This window comes from Podarcis erhardii (genome assembly GCF_964252035.2).
Source record: "Podarcis erhardii genome assembly, chromosome: 11".
NCBI classification, from domain to species: Eukaryota; Metazoa; Chordata; class Lepidosauria; order Squamata; family Lacertidae; genus Podarcis; species Podarcis erhardii.
In genome coordinates this window covers 37383316-37401758 of record NC_138501.1, presented here as the reverse complement: position 1 = coordinate 37401758, position 18443 = coordinate 37383316, and the positions used below count along the sequence as shown (strand labels likewise).

Here is an 18443-nt window from a genome sequence, read left to right as displayed (position 1 = left end):
CTGCTTAAAATAAATCAGTCACTAGAAGTACTTACCAAGCAATCTGCAGAACTCACTAAACAGTCTACAGAGAACTCAAAGAAATTGACGGAGTTGACAACAAGACTAGACCTGAATACAACAACAATTTCATCTAATACAGATTCTATAAACCGTTTGGTTCAAGAATCTACGGAAACAAGGAAAATAGCTGAGAGTGCTAGGTCCACTGCTGAAGAAACCAAAGGAAAGTTTGCGCCTATTGTAAAAAAAGTACATGAACATGATTCAGCATTAGCCCTACTAGAACTGGAAAGGAAAAGTAAGAATCTGAAATTAAGACTGGTTCCAGAAGAGGAAGAGGACAAGCTCGGGGAATTCCTTACAGACAAATTTCAAGACTTCTGGAATGATGAGCTAGATGGAGAGGAAGATGAATTTATGATAACCTCAGCCTTTCGGATTGGCAGGAAGCAAGGGAAGAAGCCAAGAGATTGTTTAATTACCTTAGGATCAAAGGAACAAAGAGACAAAATATTGAACCTACATTTCCAGAAGGCCTTGGTCATTAAAAATTCTCAGATTCAAATCTTCAAGGATATTCCTAAATACTTTTTGGAGGTTAGATCTCAATTTAAAGAACTAGTTGATCTACTTAAGAAGAATAACATCCCATTTAGGTGGGAATTTCCACAAGGGCTGTCCTTTAGCTACAAAGGGAAGAAAATTAAAATAAAAACAAACCAGGATAAAGAGATCTTTTTGGAAAGAAATCAAGAGGATCTTCAGAAAGGAACTGTCAGCGAGGAGGAAGTACCGGACATCTCAAATCTATCATTTGGACTGAACCGAGCACCGACCGAGGAGGAACAACAACTTGGTGCAGTCGGTGGAAGGTCTACCCAGTAACCAAAATGTCTCTGCAACTCTTCAGCTGGAACTGCAATGGTTTGAACCACCCTCGAAAAAGGAGCCAAGTATTTCATTTATTAAAGAAGGAACATTTAGACGTAATCTGTTTACAAGAAACTCACATTGCCAGGATACATAGAAAACTTTTAACAAACAAGAGACTAGGACAAGAATTTATATCATCAGATAGAGTCAAGAAAAGAGGAGTTGTGATTTATGTCAAGGAAAAATTTGAACCAAAATTGATCTTTAAGGATGACCAAGGAAGATACCTGGCAGTGGAAATCCAAATTTATGGAGAAAAAATATTGATTGTCGGAGTTTATGCACCAAATGAGGGGAAGGCTGAATTCTTTAAGAAGTTGCATGAGACTTTAATGGACTTTTTGGACTTTAAAATTATAATGATGGGTGACATGAATGGAGTCGTCTCTACAAACATGGATAAGGCCCAAAGACAAACAATATCTAATGACGGAAGACTACCAAAGACTTTTTTTTGACCTGACTGACACTATGGATCTGATCGATATTTGGAGAACTAGGAACCCTCTGGAAAGGGAGGGGACTTTCTTCTCTGAAGCAAAAATGACATGGACTAGAATTGATCAAATATGGATTTCTAGTAATCTGGCATCAAAGGTTAAAAAAACAGAAATCTGCCCAAAGACCTGCTCTGACCATAATGCTGTCAAGATGGAAATGAAACTGACAACAGCTGGAACCTTTAGATGGAGAATGAATGACACTCTCTTTGGAGATGGGGAAATTTGCAAAAAGGCCCAAGAAACACTTAAAGACTACTTCGAGATCAATTTGAGATCAGACACAGAAAAAAGAATCATTTGGGACGCAAGTAAAGCCGTGATGCGTGGCTTCCTAATACAACAGAATTCAATAAAGAGGAAAAAGCAGAATGAGAAGAAAGAGAAAATTTGGAATCTAATAAAAGAAGGGGAGAAGAAATTGAGATCTAAGCCTAAATCCCAGGAGATATTAAGAGAAATAAAATTCTATCAGACACAATATATGGAATTGACGAACCAGGAAATAGAATGGAAAATTAAACAAATGAGACAAAAGACTTTTGAATCTGCAGATAAATGTGGGAAGCTACTGTCTTGGCAACTGAAAAAGAGACAAAAATTGAACACAGTGACATCACTCGAAGTAGATGGGAAGTCTATTAATAAACCAAATGAGATAAGTAATTGTTTTCAAAGTTTCTTTAAGAAATTATACAAACAAGGGCCAAAAAATGAACAGGAGATAGAAGAATTTATTGGAAAATACGGACTATCAAAAATCTCTGAAAACAACAGAAGGAGTTTAAACGAGAAAATTACAGACCAAGAAATAGAGAGTGCCATCCAGGATATGAAGCTGGGAAAATCACCAGGACCAGATGGATTAACTGCGAGATATTATAAAGTATTGAAGGATTGGTTAATACAACCATTGAAAGAAGTCTGCAACCAAATTTTGGAGGGGAAAAAGGCTCCCGAATCGTGGAAGGAAGCATTCATCTCACTTATACCAAAGACAGAAACTGAGAAACATCAAGTCAAGAATTACCGCCCTATATCACTTTTGAATGTGGATTATAAAATTTTTGCAGACATTCTAGCAAAAAGATTCAAAAAAGTGCTGTTAGAGGAGATTCACAGGGACCAAACAGGCTTTCTACCAGGCAGGCATTTGTCAGACAATGTGAGGAATATTATAGATATTCTAGAACTTTTGGAAACTGACATAAATAGAAAAGCTGTTTTGATTTTTGTGGATGCAGAGAAAGCCTTTGACAATATTTGTTGGAGTTTTATGAAGAGGAATCTCCAAGGAATGGGGGTAGGCAAGAACTTTGAAAATGGTATAAGTGCAATTTATTCTGAGCAAAAGGCCAAACTTATTGTAAATGGTATGGTTATGGATGAAATTCCAATAGAGAAAGGGACACGACAGGGATGCCCAATTTCCCCTCTATTGTTTATATCGGTACTGGAGGTTTTCCTTAACATGATTAGAAGAGACCAGCTGGTTAAAGGTATACAGGTCGGAACTAAACATTATAAGCTAAGAGCATTTGCAGATGACCTAGTTTTGACACTACAACAGCCAGAAACTAGCACAAAAAGAGTTTTGGAACTTATTGAAATATTTGGTCAGGTAGCAGGTTTTAAATTGAATAAACACAAGACAAAGGTGTTGGAAAAAAATCTCACGGTGGGGGAAAAAGATAGTTTTCAAAGAGAAACGGGTTTGGAAATTACTAAAAAGGTAAAATATCTGGGGGTGAACTTAACATCTAAGAATGTGAATCTATTTAAAGATAATTATGAGAAATGCTGGGCTGAAGTGAAGAAAGATTTCGATATATGGTCAAGATTGAGACTTTCCTTGTTAGGCCGAATTGCTGTAATTAAGATGAATGTATTGCCGAGATTGTTGTTTTTGTTCCAGACATTGCAAATTTTAGATAAGATGGACTGTTTCAAGAAGTGGCAGAAAGATATATCTAAATTTGTCTGGCAGGGCAAAAAACCCAGAATTAAATTCAAGATTTTGACTGATGCAAAGGATAGAGGGGGCTTTGCCCTGCCGGACTTAAAACTTTATTATGAAGCAGCAGCTTTTTGCTGGCTGAAACCATGGCTACTTCTTGAGAATACAGATATTCTGGACTTGGAAGGTTATGATAATAGTTTTGGTTGGCATGCATATTTATGGTATGACAAGGTAAAGGTACACAGAAATTTTAAAAATCATATTATTAGGAAAGCATTGTATAATGTATGGAATCGATATAAAGATTTGTTTGAAAGTAAAACCCCCAGGTGGCTGTCACCAATGGAAGCTAAGGCGGTAAAAAGATTGAACATGGATACAGACTGGCCAAAATATTGTGAAATTATAGAATATGATGGTGAAAAGTTGAAACTACAGAGTTTTGAGAAATTGAAACCTAAAGTCCGAGACTGGTTACATTATTACCAGATTAATGAAACTTTTAAGCAGGACAGAAAACTAGGATTTCAGAAGGAGAGGTCAAAGTTAGAAACAGAATTGCTAGAACCCAATACTAAGAATTTGTCTAGAATGTATAATCTGCTGCTAAAATGGAACACACAAGATGAAACGGTTAAATCAGCCATGATTAAGTGGGCACAAGATATTGGTCATGATATTATGTTTGCTGACTGGGAGCAGTTATGGACCACAGGTATTAAATTTACGGCATGTAGTGCCCTGAAAGAGAACATAATGAAAATGATCTATAGGTGGTACATGACCCCAGTCAAGCTTGCAAAGATATATCATTTGCCCAATAACAACTGTTGGAAGTGTAATGAATGTGAAGGAACTTTTTATCACCTTTGGTGGACCTGCCCAAAGATTAAGGCCTACTGGGAAATGATCTATAATGAAATTAAGAAAATCCTTAAGTGGACATTTGTAAAGAAACCGGAGGCTTTTCTCTTGGGCATGGTCGGCCAATTGGTACCAAAGAAAGATAGGACCTTTTTTATGTACGCAACAACAGCAGCAAGAATCCTTTTGGCGAAGTATTGGAAGACTAAAGAATTACCTACTCTGGAAGAATGGCAGACCAAGGTGACTGAATTTATGGGATTGGCAGAGATGACCGGCAGAATCCGTGACCAGAAGAAAGAGACAGTGGAGGAGGACTGGAAAAAATTTAAAATCTATCTTAAAAATTGTTGTAAAATTTCGGAATGTTAAGATGTCAGGGGATTGGACACTAAGAATTACAGCTATAAATTGAAATTTATAAAGCAGAAACTCTTTTTAAAGAGAATTAAATATAAAAATGGGATGAAGAATTGCTAAAAATTTTGAAATTTGGATGCAGTGAAGGGGAGGTTTGGGGAAGTCGCATTATGTTTGTTTTGTTTTTTCTTTATGTTGTAAAATCAATAAAAATTATTATAAAAAAAAAAAAAAAAAAACAAAGCACGAAGGAGGGGGGAGCAGGCGGGAGAAGACTCAGCCTCTGGGGAGTCCCGGAAAGAGGGAAGACAGGGGGGCAGGAAGACCCTGCGGAAAAGGAAAGAGAGGAAAAGGTGGAGCAGTACAAGCCTCTTAAATTGGTGCAGGGGAGGGACGGACTCAGAGGGGACTTCTAACATCTAAGGGTAACAGATGCGGAGCCACGGAGTTTGGATGTAATGACGACAATGATCTTCAATAAAACCTTTTGTATATAGCTTGGACTGGACTTTGGTCTCTTGTGAGCTGGGACCCAGGGTGGCTCTGACAGCATCCAATCATATATTCAAGATCATGAAATTCAAGCTGATGTGGAGCACTTGCACAACAAAGCCACTCCTCGCCCACCCGCCCCCAATCAAACTTTTTGCAACAAGGAAAGTGGTGGGGAAATGTAGTGGAAAGTCTAGGATAATATTTGCTTGATGCAACACCATCCAACCTATGCACAAACTTTGTGCAATTAAATGAGGTGAATGCTCAATATACAGGTCATCTGGAAGCAGCAAGAGCTTCTTCCAGAATGTGCAAATGGAACAATTCATACTAAGGGACAATCCAGTCAACATCCAGGATTTTGAAGTCCCATTGATTTCAATTTAGAGAGTTCTAATGAAGGGGTTAACAGTTTAATCCTATACAGGCTCATTAAGTTCCATAGGACTTACAATGCTACCTCAGGTTACAGATGCTTCAGGTTACAGACTCTGCTAACCCAGAAATAGTACCTCAGGTTAAGAACTTTGCTTCAGAATGAGAACAGAAATCGGTTGGCGGCCCCATTAGCTAAAGTGGTACCTCAGGTTAAGAACAGTTTCAAGTTAAGAACGGACCTCGGGAACAAATTAAGTTCTTAACCAGAGTTACCACTGTATTACCATGAAAGCATGTGAGGAACCTGCAGCCTCATTTCATGCAAGTGGTAAAGTGGAGAGACGGTCACAAAGAAAACGATGACAGAAGGTGACAGAAAAACAGAGAGAAAAGAGGGTGCCCTGCCATTTTGGGCTCCAGCCCTGCACACTCCTGGCTTTATCCCCACCCACCACTAACCTGTGAAAAGGTTCCTCATCCCTAATGACTGCCTAATGCTCCTGTTGAAATCAGTGGGACTTGGCTTGACTTTGGCTAGCTTATATACCAGTTTTGGAACTGTGGTTCCTATGAACTGTATGCAAAGTTGTTCAAAGGATGTGAGGTGAGCTAGAAATCTGACACTAAACATTTCCCATTGTGAATAGGAGAAAAGAGGTCTCTTTGGGGACAATAGCATAATGGCTGGACTAGGATCTGGGAGAGCAGGGTTGAAACCCCAACATACCCTTCAAGCTCCCTGGGTGACCTTGGGCCAGTTGCTGTCCCTCAACTTAACCTACCTCACAGGGTTGTTGGGAGGATAAGATGGGGAGAACCATGTACTCCACCTTGAGCTCTTGGGCAGGGTGGGAGAAGTGTGATATAACTGTAATAATAAAGAAATAAGCAATAAACTAAAATGGGCACAGTTGGCCTTGGACCATCAGGACTTTTGACAGCTACCATTGTTAAGTTTCTAGATATGGTAATTCAGCTGGCGTGGGTACAAGTAGCCAAAGTAATAGCAGTTTGAGCAGACTTGAGAAAGAAAAAGGCGGGTCAAAGACCGCCAAAGAGATTTTAATTTAGTGAGCTCCTGATTAAAGGTTTAAAAAAAGAAACATTTTCTAACTTCATGACAACTAAGCCACCAGGTTAATGCTGATTATTTCGTTAAATGGATCCAGCTGTGTGAATAAACTTGAGGGAAATTACAGTTTCTGATTTCCCCCCAAGATTTTGTTTAAGAGAGTGTGAAGTAAATATTGCAAATAGGTAGGCATTAGCTGACAAGAGTTTGAACAGGTGTCTGGTGCGAGGAGGGACAGCTGATGGCTGTTTTTGGTACACCTACTACAGCATTGCAGAAAACTGCTACACTTCTTGACCTCCCTACCTTCAGCTACCTGCTAAAAACGTACTGAAAATGTAAACAGCGGCACATGACCAAGTTTATATTGATGTCTGGAACAAATGAAGGAAGATCTTGCTTTTAACGTTATGAAGTCACCTCAAAATGGCTTGAGCCTTTTCTTCGAGGTTGGCCGAACGTGTCCTGCTTCTTCATTTTAAAAAAAGACTTCTGAGAAAATAGTGAAATAAAAGTCGGTGAGATGCCAGCTTAAGGAAAAGAGCCAAATCCAACAAAGGGTAACAGAACATTATGAAGAATGCTGTACTCAAGCCTCCTACAAAGCATTAAAGGCAATACCTAATACAAGCTAATGGTCATGTTTGTGTTTGTATATTCCCACTTTGGCTATTTCTCCATAGATTAGATTTGGAAGCAAACACAAGCCGTATAGTCTTAACTGCAAAAGCAGTACCAATATGACACCATGGGAAAGAGTGCGAGCGACGAAACCAGCCCCAACTTATTTAAGCAAAGTGGACTGAGTTGGAGCCATTTCATACTCGGGAACAGCTATATGAGTGTTGCAGCAGTGTTTTCAGTAATAAAAATAACCATGTAAAGCGGAGATGAGGAGTTAATTTATTTAAGACCTTTAAGATTCGGTTGCACAGACAAAACATCTTCACCAACATGTGGGAGAGGATATAAGGCAGTTGGTTTGTGGTGGTCATGTGGAAATGAGCAACATTACAAATCAGCATAGAATCGTAGAGTTGTACAACATAATCCAAGTCTGGGGTTTATTAACACTATTTAAAGAAGATCGGCTCAATTTACTTTATAAGGAACTCATCTCTTTCCTCCTGGTGGCGGCACAACTTCTTATAGAAAGGACTGGGGCACCTGCATATCACACGATATGTGACAGAATGTGTGGACTATTGCCTTATCTGAAAAACTGACAAAAAATGTCCTGAACAACAAATCTGATGCGGACGACTTTACTGACATATGGTACCTGTTTATAAATATTTGAATGAACACTCGGAAGACTGGCACCCACCGACTTGTGCACACAGATTTATGGCAAAATCTGACACCCTAATCTTCTGTTCCAGGGGAGGAGCTGGGGGAACTTAATGTTCTGTTTATATTTTGTTGAAAATAAAAATCTTTTATTAAAAGAGAAACGAAAAACAACCTACCCTTCCCATGATTCTTTGTGGGAAGAAGAAGAAGAAGAGAAGAAGAGTTTGGATTTGATATCCCGCCTTTCACTCCCTTTAAGGAGTCTCAAAGCGGCTAACATTCTCCTTTCCCTTCCTCCCCCACAACAAACACTCTGTGAGGTGAGTGGGGCTGAGAGACTTCAGAGAAGTGTGACTGGCCCAAGGTCACCCAGCAGCTGCATGTGGAGGAGCGGAGACGCGAACCCGGTTCCCCAGATTAGGAGACTACCGCTCTTAACCACTACACCACACTGGCTCCCACTGGAAGCCATGACTGTTTAAAGGGGTATGATACTGCTATACCTGTTTAGAGCAGATGAGGTGTAAATTAGGTGCATTAATCTCAATAGGTCTACTCTGAATAAAACTTAGTTGAATACCACTCAAAAATATTTATCATTCCCGATTCAAATCAAGCTGAGGAAGTATAGAGGCAGTGGGTCACCAGATGAGCACCAGCACTTGCACAGAAGTAAAAACAATGAAATCAAAAGCCATAATGGACACAAAAGCATCACTGGAATTCTAGGCGGGAATGCAGACTATACAGATATCAGTGTACAAAGCCTGGTTTTGTAAACTTTGGGGTATTATAAAACTTATATTCAAACATCTTAGCTCCACACAAAAAGAAAAAGTTATGCCTGTATTCAGTATTTTTCAATGGTAAGTTTGAAAGATTGTGGGTAGCAAAATTTTAGACAGATGCCACTTACGGTAAACCAAGAACATTTGTTCCAATAACAACAGTAATAGTAATAAGTATATAGTCTGGATCCACAGAACTTATCATGACTGTTTAGAAGTCTCAATGGACTGTATTAGTAACCAAGACTGAGAAAGATCCCTCCTCTGTTTTCTCCATTGAAACCTTCAAATTTTGCTAGTCACCGGAGAACTTTTTGTATAGTGATCCTTCATAGATTTCCCTGAGGACACCCAACCCTCTACCTGCATACCTCAAAGCAATAGCAGCACTGCAGTCTCATGCTTTCTAAATCAGAAATTGGCTTCTTCAAACACTACCCTCCAATTTAGACAGGCTGCTAGGTCTACTCAAGGGACCTTTTGAAGAAAATGGAGGAGGGGGTCATGTACTTCAGTGCTTCTGGTTGTGGTGTTAACTTAGAAGGAAATTGTGCATCCAAAACATTCTCCCAAGCATTACAGCATATACATATACAGAAAATGACTTAGAGTGCATTATAAGCAGCACCTAGCAGAGCTAGGCATCAAGCAGCCTTGCAAATAAGTCTATTGATGTGGCTAGTTTACAAGGGGGGGAAATATCTCTGCTTATGCCTATATATACACACCAAAGCAAGCCATTTGTGGCACAGTAGGCGTCTGAGGGAAAGGGAGGGGGCAAGAGGAAGGAACCTAGCTCTCTTCCAGTTTCTACAACCTCTGCAGCATGGTTGCTTACACCTTGAAGCTACAACCACCCCACTCTGCCAAACACACACTCTTCTACAAGCAAGTCCCATAGAGCTCAGTGGGGCTCATTTCTGAGTAGACTAAACACGCACATTTTTCATTCTACAGTTCCCTAGAGTTCCCTAGGTTCCCTAGAGCCTGCCAATATCTCCATCTTGTGCATGGATGGTATTATTTTGACTATATAAGTAAGGGCACTCACACGTAATCATTGAAAATAGAGGAAGATCTTTTTACATTAAATCAGCTATTTTCTCTCTTGCTTCAAAATGTATTTTAGGCAAAGACAATGAAAATCGTTAAGTCTTCCTAAGTAGCTTTGGGACACTGAAAAGGAAACAAGGTAGCTCCTGTTAAACCACCGATTCCCAACTAGTAGATGGTCAGGCGGCAGCGGGGAGAGAATTCTCATCAAAATGCCATCACAGAATTGTAAAGTTGGAAGGGACCCTGAGGGTCATCTAGTCCAACCCCCTGCAATGCAGGAATCTCAGCTAAAGCATCCATGACAGATGGCCTTCCAATAAAAGAGTTCACCACCTCATCAAACAGTCCCCTCTCGTCAGATCCTACCCTCTGGAGCCAATGGATTCAAGTTACAAGAAAGGAGATTCCAGCTAAGCTTTCAAATAATTTTCTGACAGCAATACAGTGGAATGGGCTCCCTTGGAAGGTGGTGGGCTCTCTTTAACTGGAAGTTTTTACGCTGAGGTTGGATGGCCCATCTGTCATCAAACAAGGATTAGTGAATATGCTACAGAAGTCCACAGGGCATGGTTTCCAATTATGGAGAAGAAGAGTTTGGATTTGATACCCCGCTTTATCACTACCCAAAGGAGTCTCAAAGCGGCTAACAACCTCCTTTCCCTTCCTCCCCCACAACAAACACTCTGTGAGGTGAGTGAGGCTGAGAAATTTCACAGAAGTGTGACTAGCCCAAGGTCACCCAGCAGCTGCATGTGGAGGAGCGAAGACACAAACCCGGTTCACCAGATTACGAGTCCACCGCTCTTAACCACTACACCACACCACACTGGCTCTCTGGAGTGCAATCATGGGCCAGGAATCCAAAACAGAAAACATGACTAGTAACAAAAAGTTTGGCATCAGCTTACTTAAAGAGGGGTGTGTGTGTGTGTGTGTGTGTGTGTGTGTGTGTGTGTAGAGAAAGAGAGTGCTCTGTGTTTGTCCATTTTAAACAGATGTCTGGACTTCCAGCTAAATATTAGCAACTCTGGTTGACATCAGTCAGCTGTCAGCAGTAGACTCCACCTGAAATGCCTTGGTGCAAGCAGCACTACACAGGAAGATGAGCGGTTCTTTGGCAGGAAGTCACTGGAAAGAGAGGCAAGTGTAGTCGGCTGATTGCATCCTTCTTTCATCACCTGGGAACCCATCTAAACTTGTGACCCCCAGTGGCTGTCCTGACCAGAAATGCATTGCCTTGGGGGAAGGCCAGCGTCCTAATGTTACAATGCTCATTGATGGCTGTCGTGAAGGACACCCCTTCCTCAAGTTCACTGCCATGGAGGTCCAGGGAACTGTGGCTGCTGCATGTCTGCAAGCCCTGGAAAGCACCGTACATGTGGATTGTTTCATTCTCTCCCCGAGGGCGCTTTGGACTTCTCTTGTCATCAATGGACTGCAAGGCTGCATTGCACCTGTCTGATATTTCCCGCAAAATTTCGTTCACTTCCATCTCCTCCTCCTCTTGCTCAGCGATGGTCACCTGCTTGAGGCTCCTCTTGTTGGGACCACTGGCAAGGGAGAGGTCTACGCTGTCTTTGCACTGTGGGATCATCAGCTTCTGCCAAGAAACAAAGATATCAAGCACTCTAAGTCATTCAATGCATGAGTGTATGCCAACCTGGAAAGGGGGGGGGGGGGCTTGGAAATCAGCAAGCCCAATGTTTTTTAAACCAACAGCACCCCCTACAGAATAAACTGCTAAAAACCCTCATAGTCCTGAAGGATATAGGATTGTGGATCTGACATAGTTACCCACTGGGATTTACAGCACCATGACCAGGGTTCAGCTCCTGAACCTTATTTGGTACCCTATGGGGAGATGAATGTGTCCTTGGGCAAGTGGAGAGACAGAGGTTCCACTCTCCCCATGCAACATCAGGACTTCCAGATCAGCAGGGACAACTGCCAGAAAAGATGCCAAATTGAGAAAGGCATTCCAGTACTTACATCCAGCACAGAGGCAAGCTGCTTTGCTTGGCTGGCCAGTTCCTTCAGTTGGATATTTCTTTCCTTCAGGGAAGCAATTTCTTCCTGCTTTTGAGACAATGTCACTTGGAGCTGTCGGGAGATAAATAGGAGATGAAGTTCTGAAAGTCACTGGAGTACAAAGAGTGATCTATTGAATCAGCCTTCTCCCAATCTGGTGCCCTCCAGAAGTTGGATTACAACTCCCACCATCCCTGATCATTGGCCATGCTGGCTGGGGCTAATGGGGATTGCAGTCCAAAACATCTGGAGGGCACCAGGTTAGGGAATGCTGCTGGGGAATGTTTGTGTACTGGCAAGCAGATGTCAAAAGGTTTCTTGATCAGGCCTCTGGTTGGCCACTGTTAAAGGCTAGTGGGCTGTATTCAGATCTGAACTGCCTTAGAGGAAAGTTTAAATGTACGGTATATTTTTTTGTCAATATGCTCCTCTCATTCCTATACAGCACTCCACTCATTTAACTTTGCAAGTACATTTCAAAAGCCACAACTGTAAAATGTTTAAGTGATAATTTCCAACAATCTTAGCAAGTCCTGCAAAATGCAGTTTTACAGAGGGGAAAACCCAGCCAAAGTGAACAGAAAAATCATTTTCCTACTAGCCTCCTTGAATGCATAATTTACACCTAACCGGGTTCAATAGAATTTGAATCTGTGATGTGAAGTCAACTTCACCGGCAACAGCTGTGATTAAAGCACCCATTGCTTCCATTTGGTGTAATGGATGGTGGATTTGTTTACATTTTATTGAAAGCTAAAGGAAACCCTGGATCCTTCTTCTGTGAACAAATTCCACAACTCCGTGTGTTTTACTCAAAAGGACGCTCCATGGAGTAGAATGAAATTTACTAGCATAAGTAAGTTTGCAACCCTGCGGTAGGGCCAATCCAAAATAGTTTAAGAATTGCAAATGGACATCTCAGTCTGCAAGTCATTTTCTAAGCTATTCATATTCAGGTTTTTCTTTAGACAAAAGTGTCACTGAAACCAATGCAACTTGCTTTCATTTAAGTATGTTTCATCTCAGTGTGCTGTTCCAACTTAAATCCATGTCATTGTCCTAAGTGGTTTCCTGCTAAGAAACCAGTCAGGCTGGCTTCAGAGTAACTTTCTCCCCCCACATTCATTTTATTTTTATACCTGGTTGTTTTCCACAAGTGCATCCCCTAGAGCTTTCTGGTTCTGATTTGCTAAGTCTTTCCAGTACTGCTCAGTGGAAGAGATGTTTTCTGCATTCATCTGAGAGGCAGAATCGTCCTCTGCAGGCTGACGAAAGCAAGGGCTGAAGGATCTTCCATCATCCACAGGGAAAGAGAAATCAGCGCAGTCCAGCAGAGGTGGCATCAGAGAGGATGGATCTAGAGAGACCAATAAGAAACAAGTGATACAGCTGATTCACTCCTTATTTGAAATGCACAGGTCAAACACAAGGTGCTTCTGGCACAATGAATGGTGACTTTGAAGTTTAGACAAACAGCAAACAAAACATGAAGTAGTTTAAGATCTGCTTTGCTTTTTGAAAAACTAATTAGGACCCTTGCATGGAAGAGTGGTGATCTGGGCTGAGGGCTTTAATTATTTCCCTTAAACTGTCCTTCCCTCCCACAGTAAACAGCAGCTTTGGTGGGGTTTGACTGGGAACAAGCTGCAGTTCCAATTCAGTCTCCATACACCCTGCAGCTGCTTTTAACTTTGATACAAATTGTGGCACATTCTAATTATGGATATCCAACATCTCATCTAGTTGAACCTTTTGAAACAAGAGCAGCCTTTTTCATTGGCGGCTGAAGATTGCCTGCCTGTGCTTTAAAGCAAATCTCATTAGTCAGTCACCTTAATTATCACCTGCATTTTAATTTTTATTGTCTTTTATGTTTTAGCATCACATACCACCCTTATATTTTATAAGATGGTATAGAAATGCTTTTCTAAATAAATACCTAAAAATGCTAACAGAAATTTGACGCGTATTTACTCAGAAATACATTCCATTGTGTTCAGCTGAGTTTCCTTCAAGGTGGAGATGTATAGGTTTGCAGCCTAAGGGTTTCAAAGCTTTAAACACAAACCCACTTTGAGGGTCAAACTAGCTGTGACATTGAGAGATCTATGACTGGATCTCCAGCTGATTTGTTTTCAATTTCCAATAGGTGATAAGTTATGTGAGATCTGACTGGAAACATGGTACTGAGAAAGTGAAGTTTAGTCTCTTCCCTCTCTCACCATTTTCCTAATTAATTTTTCTCCAGTGTCCTAAATTTGCTATTTCATCAGAGGGCAAAACATATCCAATCACAGATCTCTCATCATGCCTAGTTTAACTATTAGCCTAATCAATGAGCAAAAGTATTTTGTGAACTAAATAGGATTATAGTCCTTAGCTGATTTAAAGATATTTATCAATCAAGGATTCCCAGATTAATTGGGTAAAAGTGTTTTAAAAAGACAAAAACACACACCAATAAATACACTGTTTACTTCTGAATAGACACGTGCAGGATGCAGAAACCCAAAAGTTTTAACCGGTTTTTAATCCAGGTGTCCCCACACTAAGCGTTCGTCCTAAGACTGCCCTTTCCTCTTTGACAGGCGCAGTTTTAAACTGGACTCATAGTATACTTGCCGGATATGAAGTTATCCACGGCATCGCGAAACTCCTGGAAATCAAACTCTGGCTCGGGTTGCAAGCACGGGCTCTGAAATATACAAAAGGAACGAGGCAGTTAGAAAAAAAACCCCTTATCGAGTCTCAGTTCTTGCTCGCTGCTCATTCTTCGGCAAGTTTCAGTGTACGCGCTTAATAAAACGCACCTGAAAATCCACTGGCCATGCTGAACAGTGAAGCCGGCAAGCTTGCACTGCCATGGCATAAGGAGAAAGCAAGAGGCTTTCTACGCTATCTACGCAGCGGCGCCTAAGGAGGAGATCCAAGAGCAGCAATCCCTGCTGAAATGTTCAGGGTAAGAAACAAGCTGGAAAACCCAATCGCACGCTTCGCCACCGGGGCTTCCCTTTACGTCTCTTAGAGCACTCTCATTGGCTATCCTCCCCAGCCAATCAGATTCATTTGAGCGGGGCATTCCGCGAGTCCCGGGCAAAAATCAGCCCTTTTTCAGGTGGGACGTACTAGCCACGCCCCTTGCATGGGTTCAAAGAGGAGAAGATTCCTAGCAGTATAAGAACCCATCAACCGCTTAAACCGACAGTCAATTTGGGTTTGCGAAAGGTCCTCACGTAGATTTAACCGGTTTCTGGGCTGCGATCGTAAATAGTTTAACTTTTTACCTTTATCCTCTGCATACTGCATTTTGTTTTATTGCTATGGCTGGTGGCTGGTGCAAAAAAAGATACATTCATTAAAAGAGATGGGCTAGCTTCTGCTCTTTTTGTGGGCTGCATCCAAAGTTCTTTGAAACATTACATAGTCTGGTGGCGATTTTCTTTGGGGGGGGGGTGCTCAGATTTCTTCCCAGATAAAACTGCCCAACCGCGCAATCATGCTCGCGTTTATTCATTAGGAAAGAGCTGTGTTCCAGGGACGTTACTTCCTAGCCTATCACAAAAAAATAATAAATGATTCGAAGCGGGAGTGACTTCGTCCGCGTCCAAAGGTAGCAGCATCATTGCAAAGAAAGGCAGCGCTTATGCGTCGGACTGGTCCTGTGCTGCAACCGGCATTTATTGCAAAGCACTGGAAAACAAGGGAAGCAGCTGCACTGCAGATCCACACGATACACTTAAAGCACATTCAACGCACATTGGTCCCCCATCCCAAAGAATCCTGGGAACTGTAGTTTGACAGGGAACTGTAGCTCTGCGAAGGATTCTTTGAGGCAAGTCATGTTCTTTGAACGCGCTTCAAGTTTACCCCGGACCCACTATAAAGAGCGCCATTTCCGTTAACTGAGGTTCCCCGCTTCTCTCTCTCTCTCCTTTTAAAAAAAGACCCTGATTCTAGTGTGCTTTCATCCATGAACCATACAGGAAGAGAGGTACTTGCGCCCAAATGGACCCCTCTAGGCGCAATCTAGGGAGGATCACCTTTGGTCGTGTGAACCATGAAAGTTAGGTGCCCTACTGTTGTGAAGGGGCACCCTTAGGGTGGCACACGCTGCCTGGGGCGGGTCAGGGGGTAGTGCTACACAGGCTGGCCTGCTGCCACCATGTGGGATAGAGGACGTTATCAGAGATGATGCCACTGCCAGACCGGTTGGCTTCTTCGTGTGGAATTGGGTCTGGGAGCATTTTCTCCTTGCAAAGTGTCTTGAGCCAGCGCTCCTAGTTCTTTCCCCCATCATAGCCCCGACCCGGATCAACCTCGACTTTAAAAGGGGAGGGGTCGTCACGCATAATAGGGTGAACAGCATCACGTCTGCTTCGGGCCCAGGTCTGAGAAGCGTGTCAATAAAAACCAAAGAGGATGAGGGGGCGACGGTTGTCAGCTACCTGCTGGGTTGTTGCAGCGCCTCTAGAAACTTCCTGCTGAAAGGCGCCCGTGCAGTCGGCTAAGTCTTGCCAATCGATGGTCGACAACGCTAAAAAAAGGGGGGGAGGCAGGTCAGTGTTTATTTAAAAGGGCAAGAGCCTGGGAAGTTTTAAAAAATGCAAGAAAATCATGTTAGATTTGTCAGTATAGAAACGCAAATCCTGTGTGTGTGTGTGTGTGTGTGGACTATTTCATTCCAGATTAACCAGTGCTCTGGTTGTGTCGATTCCTGGGACTAGATGACCTTTGACGGTCCCTTCCAGTTCTACGATTCTATGAAATACAAATTGCTAAAGGAGTAACCTTAGTAGTGGTCTCTTCTCAAGCAAGGCACCTGCGGTAAAGGTAAAATCTAAAGTGCAGGAGGTCATTAGGGCGGCTCCACCTAGCCACGCCCCCAAGAGAGTTCAAAAAAGCAGACAGCTCTGTCTCTGTACGCACGCACGTACAACAGCTGTACAAAGCATACTGTTTAATCTGTTAGGATCATAGTCGCCGCAAGCCTACAGGTAGTCTCCACTGAACCCTGGATGCTTACTTCCGATCGCATAGGTGGTAGTCAACTAACTTTTACTCCGAGAAGAACTGTTGGGATTAATGGGTCATGTCCATTCATTTCAGTGAGTCTACTCTGAGGAAAACCAGGTGAAATACCACCCACTGAGCTCCAACCAAAGATACACAGTCAGCTGAAACACAAATCTTTAGCTTTTAATCCAAAATGCAAACAACCTTGCACAGAAGTTACCATTTAAATGACTAGCATTAAGCAGATACGCCATCAAAGAAAAGGAAAGAAGTAGGCAACCTCTGCCTGATTATTTTCCTCCGTCTCTTGACTTCCTCTGCTAATCTGATACAATTATGAAATGCTTATTATCACCTCATTCATGTGTAAGAACAAGGTCCCCCCCCCCACATTAATTATTATGATGCCCCAGCATTTTCCCTGCTGGAGGGGAGGCAATTTCCGAGCAGTGTTCTCTTTGCGTTTCCCCTGCATTACATCACGAACTGCGATACGAAAGAGGGTAGTTAAGCGTACTTTATAAAAAAAACCGCACTCACCTAGATCTACAGAATCCGGAGGTGGGTCGTTATAAATGGCTATTGGGTTGCATCTGAGGTTGATATTCCGTGGCACCTGCCGACAAACAACCACAAACAGCATTAAGGTTTCAAGGTTTCTCTCCTGGGCACATTTACTTTAGAGAAAGTGAAGCGCCACTGGGGACTTACTTCCGAGTAAACATGCAGAGGGCTAGGTCGGCATAACCCTTTGAATCCTTACTACTGGGTAAAAGTACCGGTACTTAGGAGTGTGTTGTAAGGGCAACCTTATGTGGACAGGGCATCTAAAACAAAACCCTTTGCAGTAGAAACACCTCCATCTAACTTCAGATGGCAGCTGGTGGTTGTTCTGCAGGCAGAGGGCTCTGCACGTGCTCAGAGACACTCCTTTCCCGGCTATTAGTCCCCATCTTGTAGTGGTGGTTGCATATTGGAATAGCCTTTTTCCTGGCGGGGGGGGGGCGGGCGGGGGAAATGCGCTTGCTCTAACCGCTGGGCGACGCTGTCTCCCTCCGCAGAACGGCTGCTGCAGGCAGGGAGACAGGTTTCCCCGGCGTTTATTTCTGCCAAGAGCAGATGGCGAGAGGCTGGCCGGTCGGGCTTCGCAGCCTCGCCTTCTCCTTCCAAGAACGCACCTTTCTCTCTGCTTTACTGGCCGGCTTTTTGTCCAGCCGCTCGGCCAGATCCTGCACCCTGTTGGGGCACAGGCTGCCGCAGGCCTGCCTGCCGCCGCGGCTTTGCATGGCACTTGCTCGGCCGGCTGGCTGGGCTCGATCTGAGCCGCCCTTCGAGGGGAGCCTGGCCGCCTCTCTGGGGAGGAGAGAGCCGAGGGGAGGCGGGCCGGCGGCCGATTGAGCGCCAGAGGTGGCGCCTTCGCCTTGGCACGCTCCAGCCTGGCAACAAGGGAGCCCGGCCCAGCCCTCTCCCCTCCGCTCCTCTCCCCTCTGGGATTAGACCCAGCCGCCGCCGAGGCCGCCGCGCGGAGCCCACGCGCCAAAGTGCGCCCTTTCGCCAGGCATTGGCGCCGCGGCCAACCGACGAGCGGGGAGTTGCTTCGGGTGAATTCTTCAGGGACGGGAGGCGAGCCGATCGGGAATTCACTTGTCCCCAAGGCTCAGTCTGCCCTGGTTCCCTCACCCCTAGAGATGGAAGGGTGC

At 43.1% G+C, this 18443-nt stretch overlaps 1 protein-coding gene across 2 annotated transcripts; it reads right to left on the bottom strand.

Moving 5' to 3' along the window:
- Positions 1 to 10866: 10866 nt before the first annotated feature.
- Positions 10867 to 18134, bottom strand: MCIDAS (multiciliate differentiation and DNA synthesis associated cell cycle protein). Of its 2 annotated transcripts, XM_081881618.1 has the most exons (7): positions 17922 to 18134; positions 17284 to 17359; positions 16176 to 16264; positions 14353 to 14425; positions 12870 to 13087; positions 11692 to 11802; positions 10867 to 11302 (listed from the first exon to the last, which is right to left on the bottom strand). In XM_081881618.1, exons 1-7 carry the CDS (start codon positions 18027 to 18029, stop codon positions 10877 to 10879), a joined length of 1101 nt encoding a protein of 366 aa, XP_081737744.1. In that variant the 5' UTR covers positions 18030 to 18134; the 3' UTR covers positions 10867 to 10876. The 2 variants fall into 2 exon arrangements, with proteins under 2 accessions (XP_081737744.1, XP_081737745.1); XM_081881619.1 differs by lacking the exons at positions 16176 to 16264; positions 17284 to 17359; positions 17922 to 18134 and adding an exon at positions 14541 to 14800.
- Positions 18135 to 18443: the final 309 nt, after the last annotated feature.

What these genes read in the sequence shown, in the direction of transcription:
- MCIDAS (XM_081881618.1), bottom strand. Translation starts at nt 18,029, where the DNA reads ATGCAAAGCCGCGGCGGCAGGCAGGCCTGCGGCAGCCTGTGCCCCAAC. An exon ending in CCAGTAAAGCAGAGAGAAAG is followed by an intron (nt 17,360 to 17,921) that starts GTGCGTTCTTGG and finishes GTTTGTCGGCAG; the next exon opens with GTGCCACGGAATATCAACCT. An exon ending in AGCTTGCCTCTGTGCTGGAT is followed by an intron (nt 11,303 to 11,691) that starts GTAAGTACTGGA and finishes GTTTCTTGGCAG; the next exon opens with AAGCTGATGATCCCACAGTG.